This window comes from Mercenaria mercenaria, chromosome 16, assembly GCF_021730395.1.
Source record: "Mercenaria mercenaria strain notata chromosome 16, MADL_Memer_1, whole genome shotgun sequence".
In the NCBI taxonomy this organism is placed as follows: Eukaryota; Metazoa; Mollusca; class Bivalvia; order Venerida; family Veneridae; genus Mercenaria; species Mercenaria mercenaria.
The window spans coordinates 13,984,797-14,008,110 of record NC_069376.1 but is presented as its reverse complement, the minus strand read 5'-3'; the positions used below and the strand labels follow the sequence as shown (position 1 = coordinate 14,008,110).

Below are 23,314 nucleotides of genomic sequence, written 5' to 3'. Positions count from 1 at the left end.
CCAGGACCTTCAAACTTTACTTGCTGATAGTACTTTATGAGTACACCACCCCTACTGACTTTGGGGTCACCTGGTCAAAGGTCAAGGTCACAAGGGCCAACGTTAACTTTTTGCATGAAGGCACTTTACTCGCGAACCACTTCACCCAGGACCTTCAGACTTCACATGCTGATAGTACTTATTGAGTACACCACCCCTACTGACTTTGGGGTCACCAGGTCAAAGGTCAAGGTGCTGCGGGGGCATTTGTCACCATTAGTGACAGCTCTTGTTTCTTATTGCTATACAGCCATGTATTTTCAGCTTGGGAATAATGAACAGTTTCGGACAGAGAATGTTCCACAATTTGTTTATTTTGAAAGAGGTTGTGATAGAATTGTAATAACTGAAATATTTTACTTTTACTTTTGTTATTATTGAGAGAATCTAAATGTTATTATTCAGAGAATTTATATGTTTCTACAGAATTACTATACATATATATACTTCTTTTGGTCTTTATAAATTCTGATTTCCATTGGAAACTCTTTTGGAGAGGACACATTTCAAGTAATTATGTAAAGATTTGGTTACCATACAAGCTAGGCAACATTTCTATTTCAGTAAAGTAAGTCTGTTTATCTTCGATTATTAAAATTTAGTAAAGTAAATTCTCAAAAAAGGGATTGTTCCAGGCATTGAAAGCTAACACCCACTAGCACAAGCTTTAGCTGTATTCTATTTACACTATTCAAACAATTTAATATAAAACAAAGCAATTGAGGATTTAAACATGTAATTAATACTTGAATATCTTTTAAAACGTTCTTGTTTAGATTTTTATATTCCGGCTTGGCAGGAAAGCACACTAATTATTATGTGTAGTGTCCGCAACGTTTTTTTAAATGCCAAGTTGGAATTTGTTTTAGAGTTACAGTTTGTTTTATCTATAAAAGTCCTTCTTAAACAAATATTCTAATGTCCATGCATCACATATAACAAAGATAAACACTGCTGTTTGGAAGATATCACAAATTTTTGGCCTGTTTACCTTACAAAATATTTTTGCCAACATACTGATCGGTAAACTTATCATAAACATGGCTAATTTTTCATACAGAAGCTTACTATTTAACTTTCAGTGAACAATGTTATTCAATTATCTCATTGTAAGTGACATTAAACCATGGAATTACTTTTGAATTCAATAATGCAATTATGTAGTGTCCGCAACGTTTTTATACCTTTTCATATTCTATTTATATGGCATTGCATTTCAAACTCATGTTAAAATAAATGGCTCTTTCTGATGAAGTATGTATCAAAGTTTAAGTGTATGAAATAACATTTAATAATACTTGCTGGACTATATTTTAGAGAAAACTATCTTTTAATGTATTTTTAACACAAAATTTGGCAGTCATTCCGTTGTTAATTAATAAGTCGTTTTTCGAAATAAAAGTTGGAAGGACAGAAATATTGTTTTTTTCTTTTACCAAATGCAAGGACTAGCTTAGAAATAATGGTATATGTTAAACATGTCTATTTTTGACCAGATTATATGAGTATAACATAAATGTATGTAGTGTCCACAACGCACAATACCAGCAGTTGCTTTAAATTTCATAATTCAAGAACGGCATGTTATTAAAGGTTAAAAAATTACCATCTGATGCAGTAATAGCAAGAGAAAAAGTCTACCAAATCCCAAACTGATTGGCAAAAGTTGATTTTTTTACACCAAGTGCAACATACCTGCAGACATTATTGTAAAAATGGCGAGTGTTTACGCTTTATTAACGTATTTTACTGTTATGTTTAAACCATAAAATGATTAGGTTTTACTATGTTTTATGATTTCATCTTGTAAATACATTGCGTTATCGTGTTTTCACCTAAATCTAATTTCAACACAGGAAAGGTTGTTCTTGGTTTTGACGTAAAGGAGGGATTATGACCTATCACAAAAATATCTCAGAATCACTTTGGACGTCTAATTATTTGGACTAACGGGCCGTATGTTTATTACTGGAACTAATTGAATTGTTTCTTTATGTTTAATTTGATAATTTAAGAAGAAAATATATTATGAAAAGATCATTTTTTAAAAGAATTATATCTATTTATATACAGAAATATAAAAACGTTTACTGCATTTATTGCCAAAGCACAGTTAATGTCCTTTGAATATGTGGCGTTTACTGCATTTATTGCCAAAGCACAGTTAATGTCCTTTGAATATGTGGCGTTTACTGCATTTATTGCCAAAGCACAGTTAATGTCCTTTGAACAAACACGTGCCTCTGAGTCTGATTAGTCCTGATAGAGTTTGATTGGATTATCACACCTATTGATTATATCAATACTTGTAAGCACACACAAGTGATCATGTTACAAATAATGCCTAACAGGGTAGGTGCAGTTAAATATGATAAGCTTTTATTTAATTCAAAAGCGAACAAAATTGGGCTTAAAATAAAATTAAGTTTGTTTGACCTTTACCTACCGACCTGATAAAATTGCCCCGACTCAAATAATTTTATTGCATTCCAGAGAAAAAAAATATGTTTATTTTCTTATCAGAGGGAAAAACTTATTTTGGTGCTTGAAACTGGCGATTATTTTATTTAACAAATGCGTAAATAATTATGGCAAGTGAGAAAGTAACCCGCGGTCAGCTAGTAGAAAATCGATAAAGCGGACTGTTTATTATCTCGTGTATTCCGAAAACATGTCAACTATGCCGATAACGTTGCCTAAGGCCATAGGATGCAGACGACAATCAGACCGCTTATAACCGGAAGGCAATCTGACGAAAGGACATAATTTTAGAAATTAGTATCTAATTTACCCGCGAAACGTAAAGATACCAAAACGTCATGCCGGTAATTCTCCATTCCACGAGCACGTGCGACCTATCGTAATATCTAATTTCCATCGCTCGACGTTACTTTTGTTTACACATACACAAAAAACGCGCGTAGTGCATTCATTTTTTGTTATTATTGCATCAATATTTTTAGCACCGTTTAAGAAGTAATATAGTTTGAATTCTATAACGATTTTAATAAGATATCGACAGGAATGTAGACAAAATTCTATAAAAACGGTCAAATTTAAATTTAGTTCTTTGTAAAATTTCAAACAGTGCGATCTTAATTACTTATTTCTTTCTAAGAGTAAATAAATGATAAATTCTATGGGCATAAAGTTCTGACTTTTGACCAGAAAGTACAAAAAAAAAACAGAATAAAAAAAACTTAAATAATGAAAAAGCGTACAGATCTATGTTAGTGTGGCAAAATATCTCACAGAGGTAGGATATCCACAATTATCGTTTGACACATTTACCTGTCAGTTTATACAGGATATTGAATTCGCTTTAACAAATTAAAGAAGAAACTTTTTTATTGATTAATTTAAAGAACCGAGGCCGTATGATCAAACAGTGATATGTCATATGGCGCGAAAACATGACGTAATTCCATGACAATCTCGGGCAACTATACCACTTTGATCTCCACTTCAGATGCCATGATACCGATACACTTCTTTTAGCTCTTTGAGGGGGGTGTTAATTGATTATGAAAACAAGGACAATATGACTAACTTTATCAACAGAATAATTACTGATAATCGTTTACGCTTTTTATTTCGCTCTCAACATTGGGTGGATTATGATTATTGTGTCCATATTTTTGGGACACTTTACAAAATAATCATTTTTCGGGAAATAAGTCTTGAGAAAGTGAAAATAACTAGTCCTAACACTTTTGGAAAATACGCTAGGGGCTAAACTGTGATTATTAATACTATCGATGCAGTTATTATGGAGAGCAACTAGGTGCCAATGGAGATTACAAAAATACAGTGAAAGAAAAATGTCTGCTGTGAATAGGAAATTTAAGAAGAACAAATATGATTGATTACAAAGGAAACATAGTGTACATAAGAATATTATTTGTCTACTATGTGTTATATTTGAAATTTGCTTGTACATATAAATACTGCTTTCATAACAGTGACAGTATTGCGGCAATTGACAGGCGAGTGGTGGGAAATTTAATTATCTGTGAAAATATATTATAAAGTGAGTTAATTGTTGATTTCAAAATGTGTTTAATCAGAAATCGTTTTGAAATGCATTTGTTCGAAGTGAGAAAATCTCAGTTTTCGAATTTCAAGAATTTAACAAGAACCTAAATGTGTTGAAATATTACAGTCTAGATAGTTTTAATATTTTTATTTTGTTATGCCAGAACAAAGAGCTATAAAGATCTTATACTTCTTTTGCCAGGACAATGGCATAATAAATGTCTGATGTCGGGAAACCCAATCTTGTTTCTGTTTTTAGTAACATGACCAATACGTGCAAGTAGCTTGAAGCTAAAAAAAACATCACTTTTGCTTGCATACTGCCATAACCGTAAAACCTTCTAAAACTCATAAAAAGTTTTTATCTATTGAATTAAGCATCAAACACTTGTTGAAAATAAGCTGTAATTCAATAGTGTGTTTAGATGCCAAATATCGCGTATTTTCGCGACTATATTGTTTTGTACTTTTAAGCGCCGATGTACTGAAAACACTTTTGATATATATATATATATATATAAAGAAAAAGTATAGACATGAAAGATACTTAAAGACTTGGTGAACTTTGCCTTATGTGCAAATTAAGTATGTGCCCATATTGTGTGTGCATAAATAGGGCTAGGGCTTTATTACAAGCATACATTTAACAGAGCATCTTCAGAGATTATCTATAAGCAATAGGTATTAATAAATAGACTTTATTACTGAGACAACAAACATTTAAGAAAACTAAAATACATAGTATAATAAAATTATTTACCTACCTACCTACCCACTGTAAAAATACTGGGTCGGTAAAGGTCAAACAAACTTAATTTTAATTTAGGCCTTATGGCGATTATGGTTCATCCACGAGTGCGCAAATTTTCTGCAATAAACCCTACAAAAATACCATTTTATTTTCGTTTCGTATTTTATTCATTTATGATATATATGATTGAGTTATTTTTAAAAAAACCTTCAAAAATACCTTTAAGTTACAAAATATACAGGTGTATTCCGGTTATGGAAAATGTATTCCCATACATGTGATCTCCCGCGCGGGAGGGTCAAAATCCCGAATTTTTCACCTTGCCTCCCGTCTCCCGACCAAAACCATAATTCTCCCGCTTTTCAAAAAAAAAAAAAAAAAAAAAAAATCATTATTATGACTGGGTTGATAATTACCGAGGAGTGCCAAGCATGTTTACACAGTAAATCAAAGTGTCACGGACTGTTGTGTATTATACATGTTTGACACACATGTAGCTAGAGGAAAGAGTTGTTTTTCACAGGTGAATTTTGATAACATGATTAATTGTTTGTTTTGATAAGGGATTAGACAAGCTGGGCCTTTTCCACCTGTCTCACGGGGCCGAATATCGGTCCATTCTCAGTGCACCATTTTTTACCAGTTTGAAGCAAAAAAAAAACTCCCAGTCATAAGAAATAATTCCCAGCTGAAATGATTTTTTGATTATTCAAAGAAAAGTTTTGTTCGATAATAAAATCACATAAATAATTGTTGGAAAAACCAACCCATTGCTATTTTTAGAAAATAAATGTTATTTCCCCTTATGCAGTTACGCCATTTTCTTCCAATGTTTACCAAATTAATTTGCTAATAAAATCGGACTTATTTCATTGAAAAATGGATGAAAACACACACCCACTGATTTGATATCATCAATCTACATTATTTTGGTAAGGGTAAATACATGTTGATGTATTTCTTTTTTCTGTTTTTCACATCAAAATCATTAATGATCAGTATTTTTATACGAAAGTGGGTGGGGTAAGGAATTTACATAATATTTATGAGTTGTGTTCAGACCAATTTAGAGCTTCGTTTTTTTTTCAGTCCTCGAGTAGAATAATGTTAATGCATGTTCACCACCATTTCAGACCAAAATTGAGACTTTGAGTCTACAAATTTAATCTGTTAAGAAAGTTTAAAGTTAGAACAAGAGGGAGCTTCTGTAAGACAGCATGCTCGACTTTTCTCAGTGATTGAATTAAAGCTTTGCCAGTAAAAGGGGCAATTAAAGCTTTGCCAGTAAAAGGGGCATAATAGTCAATAGCTTGTAACAGAGATATTGGACATTATATAAAATAAAGTCCCCTTGATCAAAATCCCCTTCACTAAAAAATGACAGGGTGTTACAAAATCCCCTTCATATTTTTGCAGGGGGTATCATAATCCCCTCTACGATTTTTACTTATTTCATCAAGTTCAAATACAACTATACACAATTTAAACGTCTACTGCATAAAGCACGTAAATACAATGCCTTTACCAAACATAATAATAATTTGAAGCACTGATATCTATATATCTATAATGAAAATCACAGAGGGGATTATGATACCCCCTGCAAAAGTATGAAGGGGATTTTGTAACACCCAGTCATTTTTCCATGGAGGGGATTTTGATATACACTCAAAACTTTAACAAAAAAATGTAACTTTAAAAGTGGCATAACTCTGTCAAAGTTCTAATCAAGGGTTATGAGGATTGTTTCTTCTGGTGTAGACTTATGCCTCATTGTGTGGCCTAAAATGTTGGATTTTGTCTCTAAATTTTGTGTCCGCGCGCTTAATTTTTGTCGATAAAAAACCTCCAGTTTTGAGACCCCAGCTCCAGCTGAAAAATGGCAGACCTCCAGTTTTGGGATTCTGAACTTATCACATGTATGGTATTCCGATGTATCCCGGTTTTTAATTGGATTCCAGTTTTATGCGTGACAGAAATCAGTTGAAGTTATACTTTTAAAATCATACTTTAAATCACGTGTATTTGCTAAAATATTCAATATAGAGAAAAGTAAAATACACTCTGTATAAATAGCTTGTTAAAATCATACTTTAAATCACATGCATTTGCTAAAATATTTGAATATAGAAAAAAAGTAATACGGCTGCCACATTTTCTTTACAGATATGAATTATGATAATAATTTTTTCCCCGTTTTAAACGAAACAGTACTCACATATTCTTAAATTTTGCAGTAACGGGGATTTCTTGTTTGATATTTTACAACTGGCTGGAATGTCGTTCATAGAAAAGAAAAGAGCAGTTTGTAAATAACAAAAATCATATGCTGTATTCTGTAAAGCAAATACTTTAGATGTGTGCATCAAAAATCGCTTACGAAAATAACATTAAATGTGAAAATAAGCAATATGTTGTAATTTGCTATTGTTTTCTTTACATGTTCGCCCAAATTAAAGATAATGTTGACACATGTTTATAGATATCCAATGTCACCACAATTGCTTAATTGATTGTTAATTCCAATGCGCACTGCAGATAAATATACACATGCTGTATATCAACAAACAATCAATGTGTGATAATCTAATCAAAATATCACGTTTTTAGCTCGAAATTTCGAATAGTCTAGCTATTCTACTCACCCTGGCGTCGGCGTCACACCTTGGTTAAGTTTTTGCATGCAAGTACATACAGCCATCATTTAGCTTTGAAACTTATTTATTCTTTTTCTAGGTCAATTACCAGCCTCACTGGGTCAAGTTCCATAACTCTGACATGTATTTGAGCAAATTATGCCCCTTTTGGAAAATTCTGGTTAAAGTTTTACATGCAAGTTACTATCTCCAAAACTAATGCAGATATTGAATTGAAATTTCACATGTGTCTTTGGGGTTATAAAACTAGTTGATAGCAGCAAGTCACATAACTCTGACCTTCATTTTGGCCAAATTATGCCCCCTTTTGGACTTAGAAAATTCTGGTTAAAGTTTTGCGTGCAAGTACATACAGCTATTACTAAAAGGCATATAGATTTGAAACTTATTTATTCTTTTTCTATATCAATTACCAACCTCACTGGGTCAAGTCCCATAACTCTGACATGTATTTTAAGCAACTTATGCCACTTTTAGACTTAGAAAATTCTGGTTAAAGTTTTACATGCAAGTTACTATCTCCAAAACTAATGCAGATATTGAATTGAAACTCCACATGTGTCTTCAGGGTTATAAAACTAGTTGATAGCAGCAAGTCACATAACTCTGATATGCATTTTGGGTAATATTTTCCTGCTTCTGGGACAATATTTCGAATAGTCGAGCTTGGCTGTCTTACGGACAGCTCTTGTTTCTGATTATGGTTTTAAATACCAATATATTGAAGATGGTGACATCTTAAACTTCTTTGAGTTACAAATTATAATTATTTATATTTGGTTGAATCCCATAGAAACAAGGTGCATATATCTTTCACAAAAAAAAAAATGAAATAAAGAGGTATTAAAGATGTGACTTTATAAAAGTTATTTTTATAATTAAAATCGGTGGAATCGGCCCATGATTTATAAATATTTTTTTTAATATAGCCGTATACTAAAATAGTCTTTAAGATAATTTGAAAAAATAAATATTATCAGCACCAAGTATGAAAATATGTTATACATGTTATATGAAGGTTATTTTAAGATAGGTAATCAGAACGATTTGTTCATAAATTATTTACGTAATAAACGCGACTGATACACAGTGACTGGGAAAGCATTTTTGTCCATGGGACAATGGCCCGTCATACACAGTAACTTATGTGACATTTAAAAAATTTATGTGACATTCAGAAATTTCTATGGGACAATTGCAACTTGTAAACTAGGAACTGGCACTGTAGTATGTACACATTTCAGATTAAAGAAGCTCACAGTAAAAAACAAATATAGTAACTAAAACTGTAACAGATTCACAGCTTGTCAATAAAGAAAATTATTGAAAACTGACAAAAAATGAAAGTCTAGAATAAAATACGATGTTAAAACATGTTTTTACACACTGGAAGCACTTTGAATCTGCACACTGAATACATTCCTTTGTGTAAGATTTGCACTATTAATTTGCATTCAGTACAATTTAGACATATGACACAGGGCTAATTAGCACTTAAAACTTACCAGACATTTTTCATTTTTATGTGACTATGGCTCATGTCTCATGGGTTTCCCAGTCACTGGATACATAAATCTCGTTATTTTCGTTAATAAAAAAATATAATTGATGATTAATTTGTTATTGTGAGATAAAAATCACTCATTTTTCATACGAAGGCATGTACTAAGAAATTAAGAAAAGAATTTTAGAAAATAAAGCAATTTAGACAAAATTAATACGGCTCATTTTTGTAAAAGAAAAATCTTACTATATATTTGACAAAGGCTTAAAGCTTGACCAATATTTTCATCCACATTAATAAAGTCAGTGACAGCTCCATAATCATCAGATTTGCCCAATTTCAATATCCAGCATCGAAATAGTCAAGTGTGCTGTCCCCTTGAAAGCTCATCTCACACAAAGACATAACAAAATTTTCTTTTGTAGGCCAAAATAGGATTTGCAACATTGAGTGATGGAAAGACAGCAGGGGAGACAATTCATGGAAAGACATCAGGGGAAACAATTCAGCTGCAGCTAACTGCAGAAGTTCTCATTCTACTGAGGGAGGAGTATGTACAGAGAGAAGTGGATGTTGAGGAAAATGGAAATGAATCGGTTTTGGACAGTGTAAGTTTCTGTTATTCAACATGTATAATAAATGAATGAAGAGGCCTCTTTTTAGACTGATTTTAATCAGGTTTTCAAAAAAAAAAAAAAAGCCCTGTTTATTGGACTGATGAATGTCGTTGAGTGGGCAGGTGCATTGGGTTTTATGTGGTGTCAACGTTTGGTTTCACATAGGAATGACCTATTCTAAAGAAACTTAGCACAAGGTAACTTGCATATAGAGACAGATTTTTGGATTGCATAATGAGGTCTCTAGGGGCATTGTCAAGGTCACTGTTGCTATTAGTAGAAAACAGTTTCCAATCAATAACTTCAGTTTGCATTGATGTATTGTAATAAAAGTTGGCAGATATGTAGCTTATAGAAAATTCAAGGTTGTGATTTTATATTGGACCAGTAGGGTCAAGGTCAGCACGGAAACATAGAAAATTTCATCATGGAGCGATGGTCTTGAGCATTGAGTCAGGGGCCTCCGTAGCTGAGTGGTTAAGGTCACTGACTTCAAATCACTTGCCCCTCATCGATGTGGGTTCAAGCCTCTTCGGAATGTTGAGTTCTTCATGTGAGGAAGCCATCTAGCTGGCTTATGGAGGGTCGGTGGTTTTATCCAGGTGCACGCTCGTTATGAAATAATGCACAGAGGGGCACCTGGGGTCTCCCTCCACCTTCAAAGTTGGAAAGTTGCCATTTGACTTTTAATTGACTGTGTCTGTGCGACGTTAAAATCCATCAAAATTAATAAATGAGCATTGAGTCGAAGCTACCTTATGTGCTTTGAAAAGATGAGTAGCGGTTCAAATTTAAGTGCCTAACATTTACCTTGTGATAAAAAAGTGATTTTAATGCCATTTGGTAAAAGTCAAGGTCATAGTAACTAAAGTGTTTTTTTTACTATAATCATCAAAAAGGTGGTTTCCAGTTTATACTTAGTTATAATTGGCTTACTGTCTCCAAACATGATGCAGGTAGTTTTTACCATAGAATCAGGAATAACAGGTGGAAATGACACATCTACTTTTTAGGTCGACTGTATGAAGTATATGGAGAGCTAGCCTACTCACCCTGGCTTCGGCTTCTTTCTGAGTCCCCACCTTGGTTGAAGTTCTTTTACATTTTCTTCTTTCGTTCCCCCCACCCCCACCCCAACATAAGTGGTTGGGCCATATAGATTTGGTCTTGTCCGTACATCCATCCGTCCGTGGTTAACCAAACGGGACCGTTTCTTCTAGCATCAATACCCCTTACTAGAATGACTCGATAATAATGCAGATGTAACCTGTGACCATTCCTCCTCTTCAAACATCACCTGACCTTAGTTTGACCTTGACCTCTTTTTGGACTAAGGTTGCATTATATGGGCCATCTCTTGGTTAACCAAATGGGATCGTTTCGTCGAGCATCAATACCTCTTACAAGAATGAATTGATACTAATACAGATGTAACCTGTGACCATTCCTCATCTTCAAACATCACCTGACCTTAGTTTGACCTTGACCTCTTTTTGGACTTAGGTTGCATCATATGGGCCATCTCTTGGTTAACCAAATGGGATCGTTTCGTCGAGCATCAATACCTCTTACAAGAATGAATTGATACTAATACAGATGTAACCTGTGACCATTCCTCATCTTCAAACATCACCTGACCTTAGTTTGACCTTGACCTCTTTCTGGACTTAGGTTGCATTATATGGGCCATCTCTTGGTCAACCAAATGGGATCGTTTCGTCGAGCATCAATACCTCTTACAAGAATGAATTGATACTAATACAGATGTAACCTGTGACCATTCCTCTTCTTCAAACATCACCTGACCTCAGTTTGACCTTCCAGGGACTACCTTAGCCTGGAAAATTAGGGAGAAGTGACTTCTCCCTCCTGGGGAAATAGGGAGAAGTTTTGAAATTTTGGGAGAAGTTTGGCAAACGTGAGACAGGACATTGCTTACATGCATTAAATAACAATAATAATGTTTATTCAGTTCCATTTGTAGTATTATCTTTTTATGACATTAATAAAAATGGTGCAATGTTTCAACAATACAGTACATATTTGCACTGTTTTACTGAAAAATGTTTGAAAACTTGACACAACAAATCTTTCCACATATAACCAGTACTTAATATTTCTCGGATTTCTTCCTTCCTAGAGCAGCTTTTTCACTTATGTGAGCATTTTGAGTTTAAAAATTTTATATTAGTTCCTTCAATTTGACAAACTACAGAGTTTAAAAAACTCTCAAACTTACAATGAAATGTTATTTGTATTGATCAGTAGATAAAAGACTTAAAAATTAGGGGCAATATTTTTTTAAACTACGTATTTTGACATAAAAAATCTAAAAATTGGTTAAATGTATTACCTCCCTTTAACACATTTCAAAATGTACTAAAAGAGTTGTCTGCTATTTTTATCAAACAACAAATTTAATAGTTTGTCAAGGGCCTTATATTAAACTTATATCTATATTTTTAATGAAAGAGAAATGAAGATCAAAATGATTAGTAAGCAGATCCGGATTGAAAAATAAACGTCAGGAGTAACGGGTAGTCTACATTGTGATGGCAATAAAAATTTCGAAACGATTTTTATCCGAAACCATGAACGTCTCCTTATAAAGTACCGAGGGCGTTCGGTTGACCCGAGGTTCCGTGTTTTGACCCGCGAGAAAAACTCGAATTTGACCCACACAAAAAAAAAGTGTCCCGTGCGTCGGCTCGATCCGCGATATGCGTCTCTGGTTCTGCTTTGTCAATCAAAATCACGGTGAATTTGAATTTCAATGTTGTTCGCCGCCACAAACGGAAGTATGACAGTAGGCGGAGCGTCGTATGTAAACTAGCACGCGCCGACTGACACGTAATAATTAGGTTTGTAATTCGGAAGATAATTATCGCTGTTTTACGAAGTTTTCGGGCTCTCTGATCTCCGATTTCGGTCAACTTTAATTATTACTCTTTCATTCTTTAATTATCGTTTACTGCAATCACAATAAATGCAAACAATTAGCAGCTTATCCTGCGGCGTCAATCTGAAATCGAGTGATCATCTACTGTTGTCCTGGACACGTTTCGCCGCGCGTGCCTCCCGGTGACATCCTGTGTATTGCGTATTGTGTTTACAGACTTTACATAACCGAGATGTATAATCTCGGCGCACTTTATTGCCGATTATGTTTTCCTTTCATCCAATTTTAGGGCGACTTTAACTTCGCTTTTCTGGGCGGGAAGGGCGAAGTGAAATATTTTAAAGCGAAGTTATCGCTCAACTTCGCCTAAAACGCAGTCCCTGCCTTCAGTTTGTTTTGGACTTGCTTTGTATTGACAAGGATGCCACCGGGGGCATCATGCGTTTATTGAACCCAGCTCCTTGTTTCAACTAAAATTGACATTATCATCTTAAAAACATAAAAAGTCCTTACTGCAAGAGATTATCACAACTGTAAAGTCCCAAAAATGAGTCCACAGTGAATGGGACTAACTTCATAAAACTGTATTTATTTGCCTATAAAACAACATTTTTCTCCTTAAAAATCAGACCCGATGTTTTGCCTCATCTAATGAGTGGATCAGCGTAATTTACAGAATATGTTCTTAAAAGGTCTGCAGAGCACTGCAGATTTTAAAGTTTATATAGAAGAAACCTGCTTTATAGAAGAATCTTCCAATATACATATATAAATAAGATAGTTATGACTGTCGTATAATTTTCAGGTTCGCACAGTTGTCGTCCATAGAGAGAAGGTAGGAGGACTTGGACTGAGTGTTAAGGGAGGTTCCGAGCACAAACCTCTGGTACCAGCCATGATCTCTAGAATTATCCCCGGCCAGGCTGCTGCAAAAACCATACAACTCTATGTTGGAGATGCTATACTGAAGGTGATGGTGTATGGATATATTTCACCTTGGCGCAAAAAGTGAATAAGTCCTTCTTTAAGTCAATGGAGTTATCCACTTCTTGCACTGAGGTGACAAAATGCATTTATAATACTGGCCATTTGGAATAATATGGTACTGATAATTTCCACAAACCACCCAGATTTTGTCAGAGTCACCACAAACCACCAGTAATTGCCACAAATAAATAAGAATCACCACAAACCACACAGACTGTAAATCATACATAATCACTGTAAATCAACCAGAAACACCAAAAAACAGACAGAATTACCTTTTTCTACACAGAATCACTGTAAATCACTAAGAACCATCTAGAATCACCACAAATCACCCAGAATCACTGCAAATCATCCAGAATGACTACAAAGTCCCTGAAGCCAACCAGAAGCACCACACACCACTCAGAATTGATGTAAATTAACTAGGAACAACGTAAATCATCCTGAATCACAAACCAACCGGAACCACTTCTTTATAATGTTATAATGCAAGAAATTTATCTTTAATTTTCCTTGAACAACCTCCGTGTTAATTCTGAGTGGTACACCATTTGCTGTGAAGCATTTTGAAGTGGTAGCGATACTTACAGGTTATTAGATTTGTATCGAGAAATATGCGTTAGTTCTGCAGCGGGAATATTGCGCGACTTTAGGAGCGCATAATTATTCCGCAAAAGAACGAGTGCATATTTCTCGATGCAAATCTAACAGTCTTTTTATTACATACGCATCTACACCTAAAAATATTAAATAAATGATACAAATTTGTTATTAAGTCTGGGTAGAAATTGAAAATATCTTCATTGTAGAACTTTTAAACATGACAACATGCATGAAACTGATGTCGCACACCCGTTATGAAATTTGAACATCGGTATGGAAAAATATTGACGTTTCCAGTTTCATTGAAATTTAATAGTAAGAGTTATTAAATAGGTATGTAATAATTACTGTTAAGCTATAATAATAATAAAAGAGTAATTATTATTATGACATAATAATTGTGACATAAGAACAATGAATTGTTGTATAATAATTCACTGTTTTCTGCCATCTTTGTTTAATAGGTAAATGCATTGGATGATCGCGTAATAATTACTGTTGTGCTATATCAGAGTGTTATGAAAAGTTTCTAGAAACTGTAAAGAGCATTGTAATCATTTAAATCATTATGTATAGGCTGCAGATCAGAGTCAGCAAATTCTGTTTTTGGCATACTTGTCCATTTTGCAAAGAGCTAATTTTTACTGGGGTGGGGGCCTCCTAGGCTTGAGTGGTGGAGGTCGCTGACTTCAAATCTCTTGACCCTCATTGATGTGGGTTCGAGCCTCACTCAGGGCTCGAGTGAGACGTTGAATTCTTCATGTGAAGAAGCCGTCCAGCTGGCTTATGGAAGGTTGGTGGTTCTACCCAGGTGCCCGCCCGTGATGAAATAATGCACAGATGGGCACCTAGTGTCTTCCTCCACCATCAAAGCTGGAAGGCTGCCATATGACCTATAATTGTGTCAGTGCAGCATTAAACCCAACAAAATAAATAAACTTTTTTCTTCTTGTCAGTGTAATGGTTATATTTAAAATTATTGCATACTTACTTTTAAACTCCATTAAGTTACAGTGGAACCTGAAACGTCAATATTTTTTCATATGATATTGATGTTCAAATTTCATATTGGGTGTGTGACGTCATTTGTGATGTCAGTTTCATGCATTCTGTTGCATTTTATCGACAATATTTTCATAATTACTCAGGCTAAAGAACAAATTTATATCATTGATATTATTATTATAAGTGTAATATGTGTATGTAATAAAAAGATTACCAGTATTAAATTTGCATCGAAAAATTTGCGGCGGAATAATATTGTCGCACAATATTTCTGCTGTAGAACTTGTGCACATTTCTCGATACAAATATAATAAGCTATAGATATAGTGAATATCTGGACAAGTAGGACAATTGATTTTGCCACTCCTGCAGAATAACAACAGCTTGTAAGTTCAGTTCATAGAAGAAGAAAATGCCAAGGAGTATGAATGTCTAGTAGCTAAACTCAGTTTGTTCATCTGGAAGGCCATTTTTTAGCTCGACTATTCGAAGAATAGGGGAGCTATCCTACTTGCCCAGGTGTCAGCGTTAGCGTGAGTGTCACACAAATGTTGAAGTTTGCGTACCACCCCAAATATTTTCAAAGTCCATCGAGAAATTGGTTTCATATTTTGCATACTTGTTTACCATCATGACCCCAGTCTGTAAAAAGGAGGAGGCAACTCTAACAAGCATTTTGACTGAATTTTGGCTCCTTTTCGACTTAGAATAAATGTTAAAGTTTGTGTACCACCCCAAATATTTTCAAAGTCTATTGAGATATTGCTTTAATATTTTGCATACTTGTCTACCATCATGGCCCCAGTCTGTAAAAGGGAGAAGGCAACTCTATCAAGCATTTTGACTGAATTATGGCCCCTTTTCGACTTAGAATATGCTTATTATAATGTTAAAGTTTTACTCATTGCTTGTATTATACTATCAAGCACTGAGAATAGTTAAGCACGCTGTCCACTGACAGCTCTTGTTTTTTTAACTCTGAATCTTGATTGCAGACCTCCTACATGACATCAGAAATTGCTTTTTCCGAAGAACTAGATATTTTTTACAATTAAGCTGCAATAAACTTAAATAATGGAATGTGTTTTGAGTTATATTCTGAATTGATGTTTACATCGAAAAACAATATATTATTTTCCATCTCTCTTCTCAATAATTTTCCTTACTTGTAGGTGAATGATGTGAACATAGAAACCTATACACATGATCAGGTGATGGAAGCGTTAAAAACTGCGGGAGATGTTGTTACGCTGACTGTCCGATATTTCAAACCAGCTGCTGTGTTCCTTAACAAGTCTTCCGACCCTTGTAAGTATACTGTTTTAAACTTGAAATTATTATTAACAAAAGCTATGCTAGAGGAAATAATCCCCATAACTTTTCTTTTTTTTAATTTTTGACAGAGCTATGTCCATTTTTAACTTAGAATGTTAAAGTTTAATATAATGTCCAATTTCTCTGTTAATGTCAAAGCTAGTGATTAGAAACTTAAAATAGTTATTCACTATCAAAAACTTCCCCACTATCAAAAACTTCCCCAGAAGAAACAATCCCCATAACTCTGGTTATACATTTGATTGATTTAAGTACCTTTTTATGGCAAAGCTGTAATTCAGAGTCAAGCACTGAGAAAAATCGAGCGTGCTGTCTTACAGACAGCTTTTGTTACATGTCCCCTTATTTTTTGATTCAGGGAAAAAGAGTGCAAACTCTTTAGTTTTATTTTTAGAATATTTTGTTTTACTGTATTTTTATGTTTTACTTTTCAGCTTCCTTCAATGATAATGAAAGAGTAAGTATATGATAAACACGATTATTATTGTATATGTTAAAGGGTAATGGTAAATTCTATTACATGACTTCCTTCTTTGCCAGTTAGTAGTTTGTGCTATCGACTTGCCCATTGTTCAATATATGTTTACAATGCTAAAATCATAACTTGAGGAAAAACCTTTTAATTTCATTTCTTAGGTCATGTTATTAAACTCTTAAATTGAATGGCTTGCAAGGCAGTAGTAAAAACTATTTTTTAGAGGTCTGCAGAAATTTAAGCTTTTTTTCTATCTGTAAGGGTGATGTTTGTTTAGGAAACTTTAAGAATTCACACTGTGCAGATCTTGATTTATTTTCATATTATTTAATTATTTTAAATATTTCAGAATATTTCACCTCCTGGTGTGATTTTACCAAGACTTGAGAAACAGTGGGTTGTCTATTCATCTATACCACTGTTATATGCATACCTTACACGATATGTCGGTCAGACAGATCAACTCAGGTAACCATTTACACACTCAGTACAAGGTATATCTTTCAAAACTTACAGATTTTCATGTACATACTCAAGTACACACTTCTGTTAGCCATCATAATTTGACAGAATAAATAATCTACACAAGTCACATCTCTTGGTTTAAAGTCAAGGTCACACTTTGAAAGTCAAAGGTTAGAAAACTGTATGTCAATTTCATCTAAACGGCTGAATGGATTTTAATAAAAGCACCCTGTATTGTCCAAGTCATAATGATGACATGTAGAGGGCATAACACATGCCAATGTGTCCAAGGTCAAGGTAACACCGTATAACTATGTCCAAGGTTAAGGTCACATTTGAAGATCAAAATTTATATGTCATGATCACAACTTCTTGCCTTTCATATGTTTGTATATAAACTGCCTTGTGTGATAGCTCAAGTTTATTGTAAGCTGCTGTGATGTTTGTCCGCTGACCTGGTTTGATGGGTCTTAAATAGTATGGGAGAGTGTTGTTCTACGGATCGCGGGGTCGCGAGTCAATCCCCATGCAGGCCCCGTATGTCTGTAACAATTTGATAAAAGACATTGTGTCTGAAATCATTCGTCCTTCTCCTCTGATTAATTATGTGGGGAAGTTGGCAGTTACTTACGGAGAACAGGTTTGTACTGGTGCAGAATCCAGGAACACTGGTTTGATTAACTGCACGCAGTTACATGACTGAAATATTGTTGAAAAACGGCGTTAAACCCAAAACAAAGAAAAAAATATTAATAGTACATTTGGTATGTTTTATTCACTGTCTGCAAGGTTTTGAAGTAAATGCATATACGTGCATTTTGATAAAGTATAAACATTATTTTTAAAAAAATATTAAATTTTCTGCTCAACCAAACTTTTGTGAAATTTAGAAACAATTTAATAACTTGAGGTTTACTTTTTAGTCTGCATGAGCAGTACATTTTTCTTTAAAAAAAAAGTGTCGTCAAGAAAATTTTTTCGGCAAAATAATAATGTTAAAATAGTAAAAATAAATTACTGGCATTAAATCCTTCTGTTTTGCTGACTCAAAATAAATTTTGTCTTATCTGATCTTATCTCATCTCATCTCATCATCCTTATTCTTATCTCATCTCATCTCATTTTAAATTTCCTGCAAATATGTCTGATTTATAATATGCTGTTTTTTTTTTGAAAGGATAAATTCATTTGAACTTGTGGGAATAGATGGGAACACGTCAGGTGTGTTACATTTTGATGACAGCCACTCACTGGCAGAATGGGTCGCAGCAATAACCAATAATATCCTTAGTCTTCTCAATCAAATGGTACGTACTGGCTGAATAGGTCGCAGCAATAACCAATAATATCCTTAGCCTTCTCAATCAAATGGTACGTACTGGCAGAATGGGCCGCAGCAGTAACCAATACTATCCTTAGTCTTCTCAATCAAATGGTTCGTACTGGCAGAATGGGTCGCAGCAATAACCAATAATATCCTTAGTCTTCTCAATCAAATGGTACGTACTGGCAGAATGGGTCGCAGCAATAACCAATAATATCCTTAGCCTTCTCAGTCAAATGGTACGTACTTTTAAAGCTACGCTGTCATCAAGGCATAGATTGCCAGGCTCCTTTTCCTTTTGGAGGTTGCGGTGTGAGTGAACGTGTGGTCTCCACAATCACTTCCAAGAGACAAGTACTGGTATTAAATCCTAGAAGTATTTGTTCGGTAATTAGGTAACTTAGTGATAATTTTCTCTGTATATGTTGTAAAATAAGAGATTTCATAGAGAAAAAGACTATTAGGTATTTGAAAACATAAGCACTATCTTAATTTTGTGTTTTTGGGATGGATTGTTATATGGTATAACAGGCTTTATGTCACACCAACACAGTTGTGCTAAAATAGTTACTGAATTCCAGCTGTTATCTGTTTTATTGATACCCTGTCTGTTCTGATAGGGATATGCCAATAAGCCAAAGCTGCTGGACAAAACATTACATTGAATGAATAAAAAAGAAAACCTGCCATGCATTTAACAGAATTCTCATAATTTAACAAACATTAATAAATAAAGTGTGTAAACTGATCCCTTGAAAGCATAGAATGCAATTTAAAAAGAATAATAATAGACTCGATTTGATCGAGACTTTCCATGAGAAGTAATTAAAAAAACAATAATAGCAGGCTCGATTTGATTGTCTGTTCATGAGAAGTAATGGAATGTGCTACACCCCTAACACCCCGTAGCCCCGGCTTAAGCTGAACTCTTAATATACCCCCACCTAACCTGTTGGGAGAGGAGGGGGGGTGGGGGCGCTATATAGGAGTCGGTTTTGTCCCGTCGCATCCAGAAATCTATATCTCAATTATTACTAAATGGATTTGATTCAAACTTAAAATAGATGTTCCACCTTATCATCCTTGTCATGTGACACAAGGTGCATAACTCTGACACCATTTTTTCATGAATTATGCCCCTTTTACTTAGAATTTAAGGTTAATTTTGATGCATTTTCATTATATCTTAGTTATTACTAAATGGAAGTGCTTCAGCCTTAAAATAGCTGTTCCACCTTATCACCTACATCATGTGACACAAGGTGCATAACTCTGACACCAACTTTTCATGAATTATGCCCCCTTTTTAGCTCACCTTAGCCAAAGGCTCATGGTGAGCTTTTGTGACTGCTCAATGTCCGTCGTGTGTCATCTGTCCATCAACATTTTCTAAAGAAATCTTCTTGAAAACCACTGGGCAGAATTACACCAAACTTCTTAGGAATGATCCTTTGGTGGCTCCCTTTCAAAATTGTTTAAAGAATTGAGTTCCATGCAGAACTCTGGATGCCATGGCAACCGAAAGGAAAAGCTTTAAAAATCTTCTTGTTCAAAACCACAGGGCCTAGGGCTTTGATATCTGGTGTGTAGCATCATCTAGTGGTCCTCTACCAAAATTATTTAAATTATCTCCCTAGGGTCAAATATGGCCCTGCCCTGGGGATCACATGGTTTATATGGACTTATATAGGGAAAACTTTGAAAATCTTCTTGTACAAAACCACACGGCCTATGGCTTTGATATTTGGTATGTAGTATCATCTAGTGGTCCTCTACCAAGATTGTTCAAATTATCCCCCTAGGGTCAAATATGGCCCTGCCCTGGGGGTCCCAAGTTTTACATAGACTTATATAGGAAAAAAAGTTTAAAAATCTTCTTGCCTGAAACCACATCACTTAGACCTTTGATAATCAATATGTAGTCAGAAATATTTTCCATTTTTTGTTTTCCAGATCAAGATGATGAATAGATTACTTCTTCCAGAAGAACAGGTAAGAGTTGTCTCCCTTTATGCAAAGCAGCTACATTCATATAGAGGATATCTATTTATTTCAGATTAAGATTGAAACATCTTTCACGAGTTAACACCAGATACAGTATTTTTACGAGTAGCGTAGCCACTTGTGGTAATGTAAGATTTAGTTTTCATGAGTGAAGGATACTTTATCTTAAATACTCTCAAAACAAACAAGGTTGGTTTTTATTTCATGTTTTTACAACATTTAACAATTTTACAGTTTCATACCAGTGAAAAATATACACTAAAAAAAACAACAAATACATTCAGTGGTTCTAATATTTAGGTAATTGAATGAAGAACATATAACAAATTAGGTCACCATCATTCACTTCCTATATGTTTCATATTGTTCCAGTGCTTGGAATTACCTCAAACTGGAACTAATTTTGTCTGTCCCGCCAAGTTTCAGGGAACAAAATTTTGAGTCTACGAAAGGTGCAGCACTGTATATAGACTTAAATTCTTTCTATCAATTGATCTGTTTAGCTGTTATTTGCTTTTAGATTCAGTATATGGGTTGGACACAAGAGAGGGGGAGTCCTGGCAACAGCACACATGGTTGGAGACCCAAGTTTGTTGCCTTGAAAGGTCCAGATATATACTTGTTTGATGTACCTCCTGTAAGTTTAAATTTGTTTGCTCAAACTGGGAAAATTCAGACATCATCATTCATCCGAACGTGTTTCCAGGTCCTTGCAAATTTCCTACAAATATTGCATATTGTCCCAAAGCTTGGAATTACCTCAAACTGAAACTAATTTTGCCTGTCCCGTCAAGTTCGAATGAACATATTTTTTTTTTCATAAGGTTCAAGATTTAAACAGAATGGTTGTTTTTTTCCTTCAAAAAGTTTGTATCTGAGTTCTAAATGTATAAACTGTTATCTCATATGTGGAAATCACAAGCCAGTAATAATTCGAAAAGTTTATAAATTATACTGATCATTTGAAAATATCTTAAATTTCGGGGGGGGGGGGGGTTTATGCCCCTGAAGGTGGGCATTTAAAAATCGCACTGTCCGTCCGTCTGTGCTTGTCTGCATGTAAATTCTTGTCCTGGCTGTAACTCTGTCATCCATAAAGGGATTTTGAAATAACTTGGCATAAATGTTTACTATTAGGAGTTGATGTGTCTTGCGCAAGACTCTGACCCCTTGCTCCAAGGTCAAGTTCACACTTAGAAGTCAAAGGTTAACAGGGTCTGTTTCGTGTCCGGTTCATAACTCTGTCATCCATAAATGGATTTTGAAATAACTTGGCATAAATGTTTACCATAATGAGACAATATGTGTTGCACAAGACTCGTACGCCTAGCTTCAAGGTAAAGTTCACACTTAGAAGTCAAAGTTTAACACGGTCTGTTTTATGTCTGGTTCATAACTCTGTCATCCATGAATGGATTTTGAAATAACTTGGCATAAATGTTTACTATTAGGAGTTGATGTGCCTTGCGCAGGACTCTGACCCCTTGCTCCAAGGTCAAGTTCACACTTAGAAGTCAAAGGTTAACAGGGTCTGTTTCGTGTCCGGTTCATAACTCTGTCATCCATGAATGGATTTTGAAATAACTTGGCATAAATGTTTACCATAATGAAGCAATGTGTGTTGCACAAGACTCGTACCCCTAGCTTCAAGGTAAAGTTCACACTTAGAAGTCAAAGTTTAACACGGTCTGTTTTATGTCTGGTTCATAGCTCTGCCATGAAGGGATTTTGAAATTACTTAGCATAAATGTTCCCTGCAATGAGATGACATGTCATGCACAAGATTTAACCCTTAGCTCTGAGGTCAAGGTCAAATGTTTTCTTTTCTTTGAAAAAGGTGAGTTTTTAAAGGTCCGAAGTGGGGCCCCTATAGGCAGTCATTTTATTGAATTCAAAGTTTATATCAGTATACTGACACTTGTTTAGTAAAGTAATGTACATGTTTTTACATGCTGTTCAATTTTCATGTCAAACAACTCTTTCTGTCAATGATTTGGTGTTGTTTGATTTTTGTTTCTCAAGGCCTACTTCGAAACCTTAATAATTTTTTAAGAGAAAATCACTGTTTGAAAATTATTATTTCGATTCTCACACATCAAGGATTACTATCTACATCCTTTACAATTGCTGCCAGATATTAAGCTGTGATTTCTTTTATAGTGTGCCACGAACCTTAATCTGTTTGACACTTTGATATGATCATTGTGACATTCAGTGATTTTTTTTATGCCCCCAAAGGGAGGCATATAGTTTTTGAACCGTCTGTCGGTCTGTCCGCATTTTTCGTGTCCGGTCCATATCTTTGTCATCGATGGATGGATTTTCAAATAACTTGGCATGAATGTGTACCACAGTAAGACGATGTGTCGTGCGCAAGACCCAGGTCTGTAGCTCAAAGGTCAAGGTCACACTTAGTCATTAAAGGATAGTGCATTGATGGGCGTGTCCGGTCCATATCTTTGTCACTGATGGATGGATTTTCAAATAACTTGGCATGAATGTGTACCACAGTAAGACGACGTGTCGTGCGCAAGACCCAGGTCCGTAGCTCAAAGGTCAAGGTCACACTTGGACATTAAAAGATAGTGCATTGATGGGCGTGTCCAGTCCA

General features: G+C 34.7%; 1 protein-coding gene across 1 annotated transcript in view; it reads left to right on the top strand.

Annotated features, from left to right (window-relative positions):
* Window positions 1-23,314, top strand: part of LOC123539809 (gamma-2-syntrophin-like) — a 42,352-nt gene that overhangs the window by 4,415 nt on the left and 14,623 nt on the right. Inside the window, exons 2-9 of the mRNA XM_045324589.2 lie at window positions 9,412-9,594; window positions 13,308-13,472; window positions 16,273-16,408; window positions 16,870-16,892; window positions 17,260-17,378; window positions 18,553-18,682; window positions 20,653-20,691; window positions 21,224-21,340. Coding sequence (XP_045180524.2) covers window positions 9,412-9,594; window positions 13,308-13,472; window positions 16,273-16,408; window positions 16,870-16,892; window positions 17,260-17,378; window positions 18,553-18,682; window positions 20,653-20,691; window positions 21,224-21,340 — 912 coding nt within the window. The remainder of the gene's footprint in view (window positions 1-9,411; window positions 9,595-13,307; window positions 13,473-16,272; window positions 16,409-16,869; window positions 16,893-17,259; window positions 17,379-18,552; window positions 18,683-20,652; window positions 20,692-21,223; window positions 21,341-23,314) is intronic.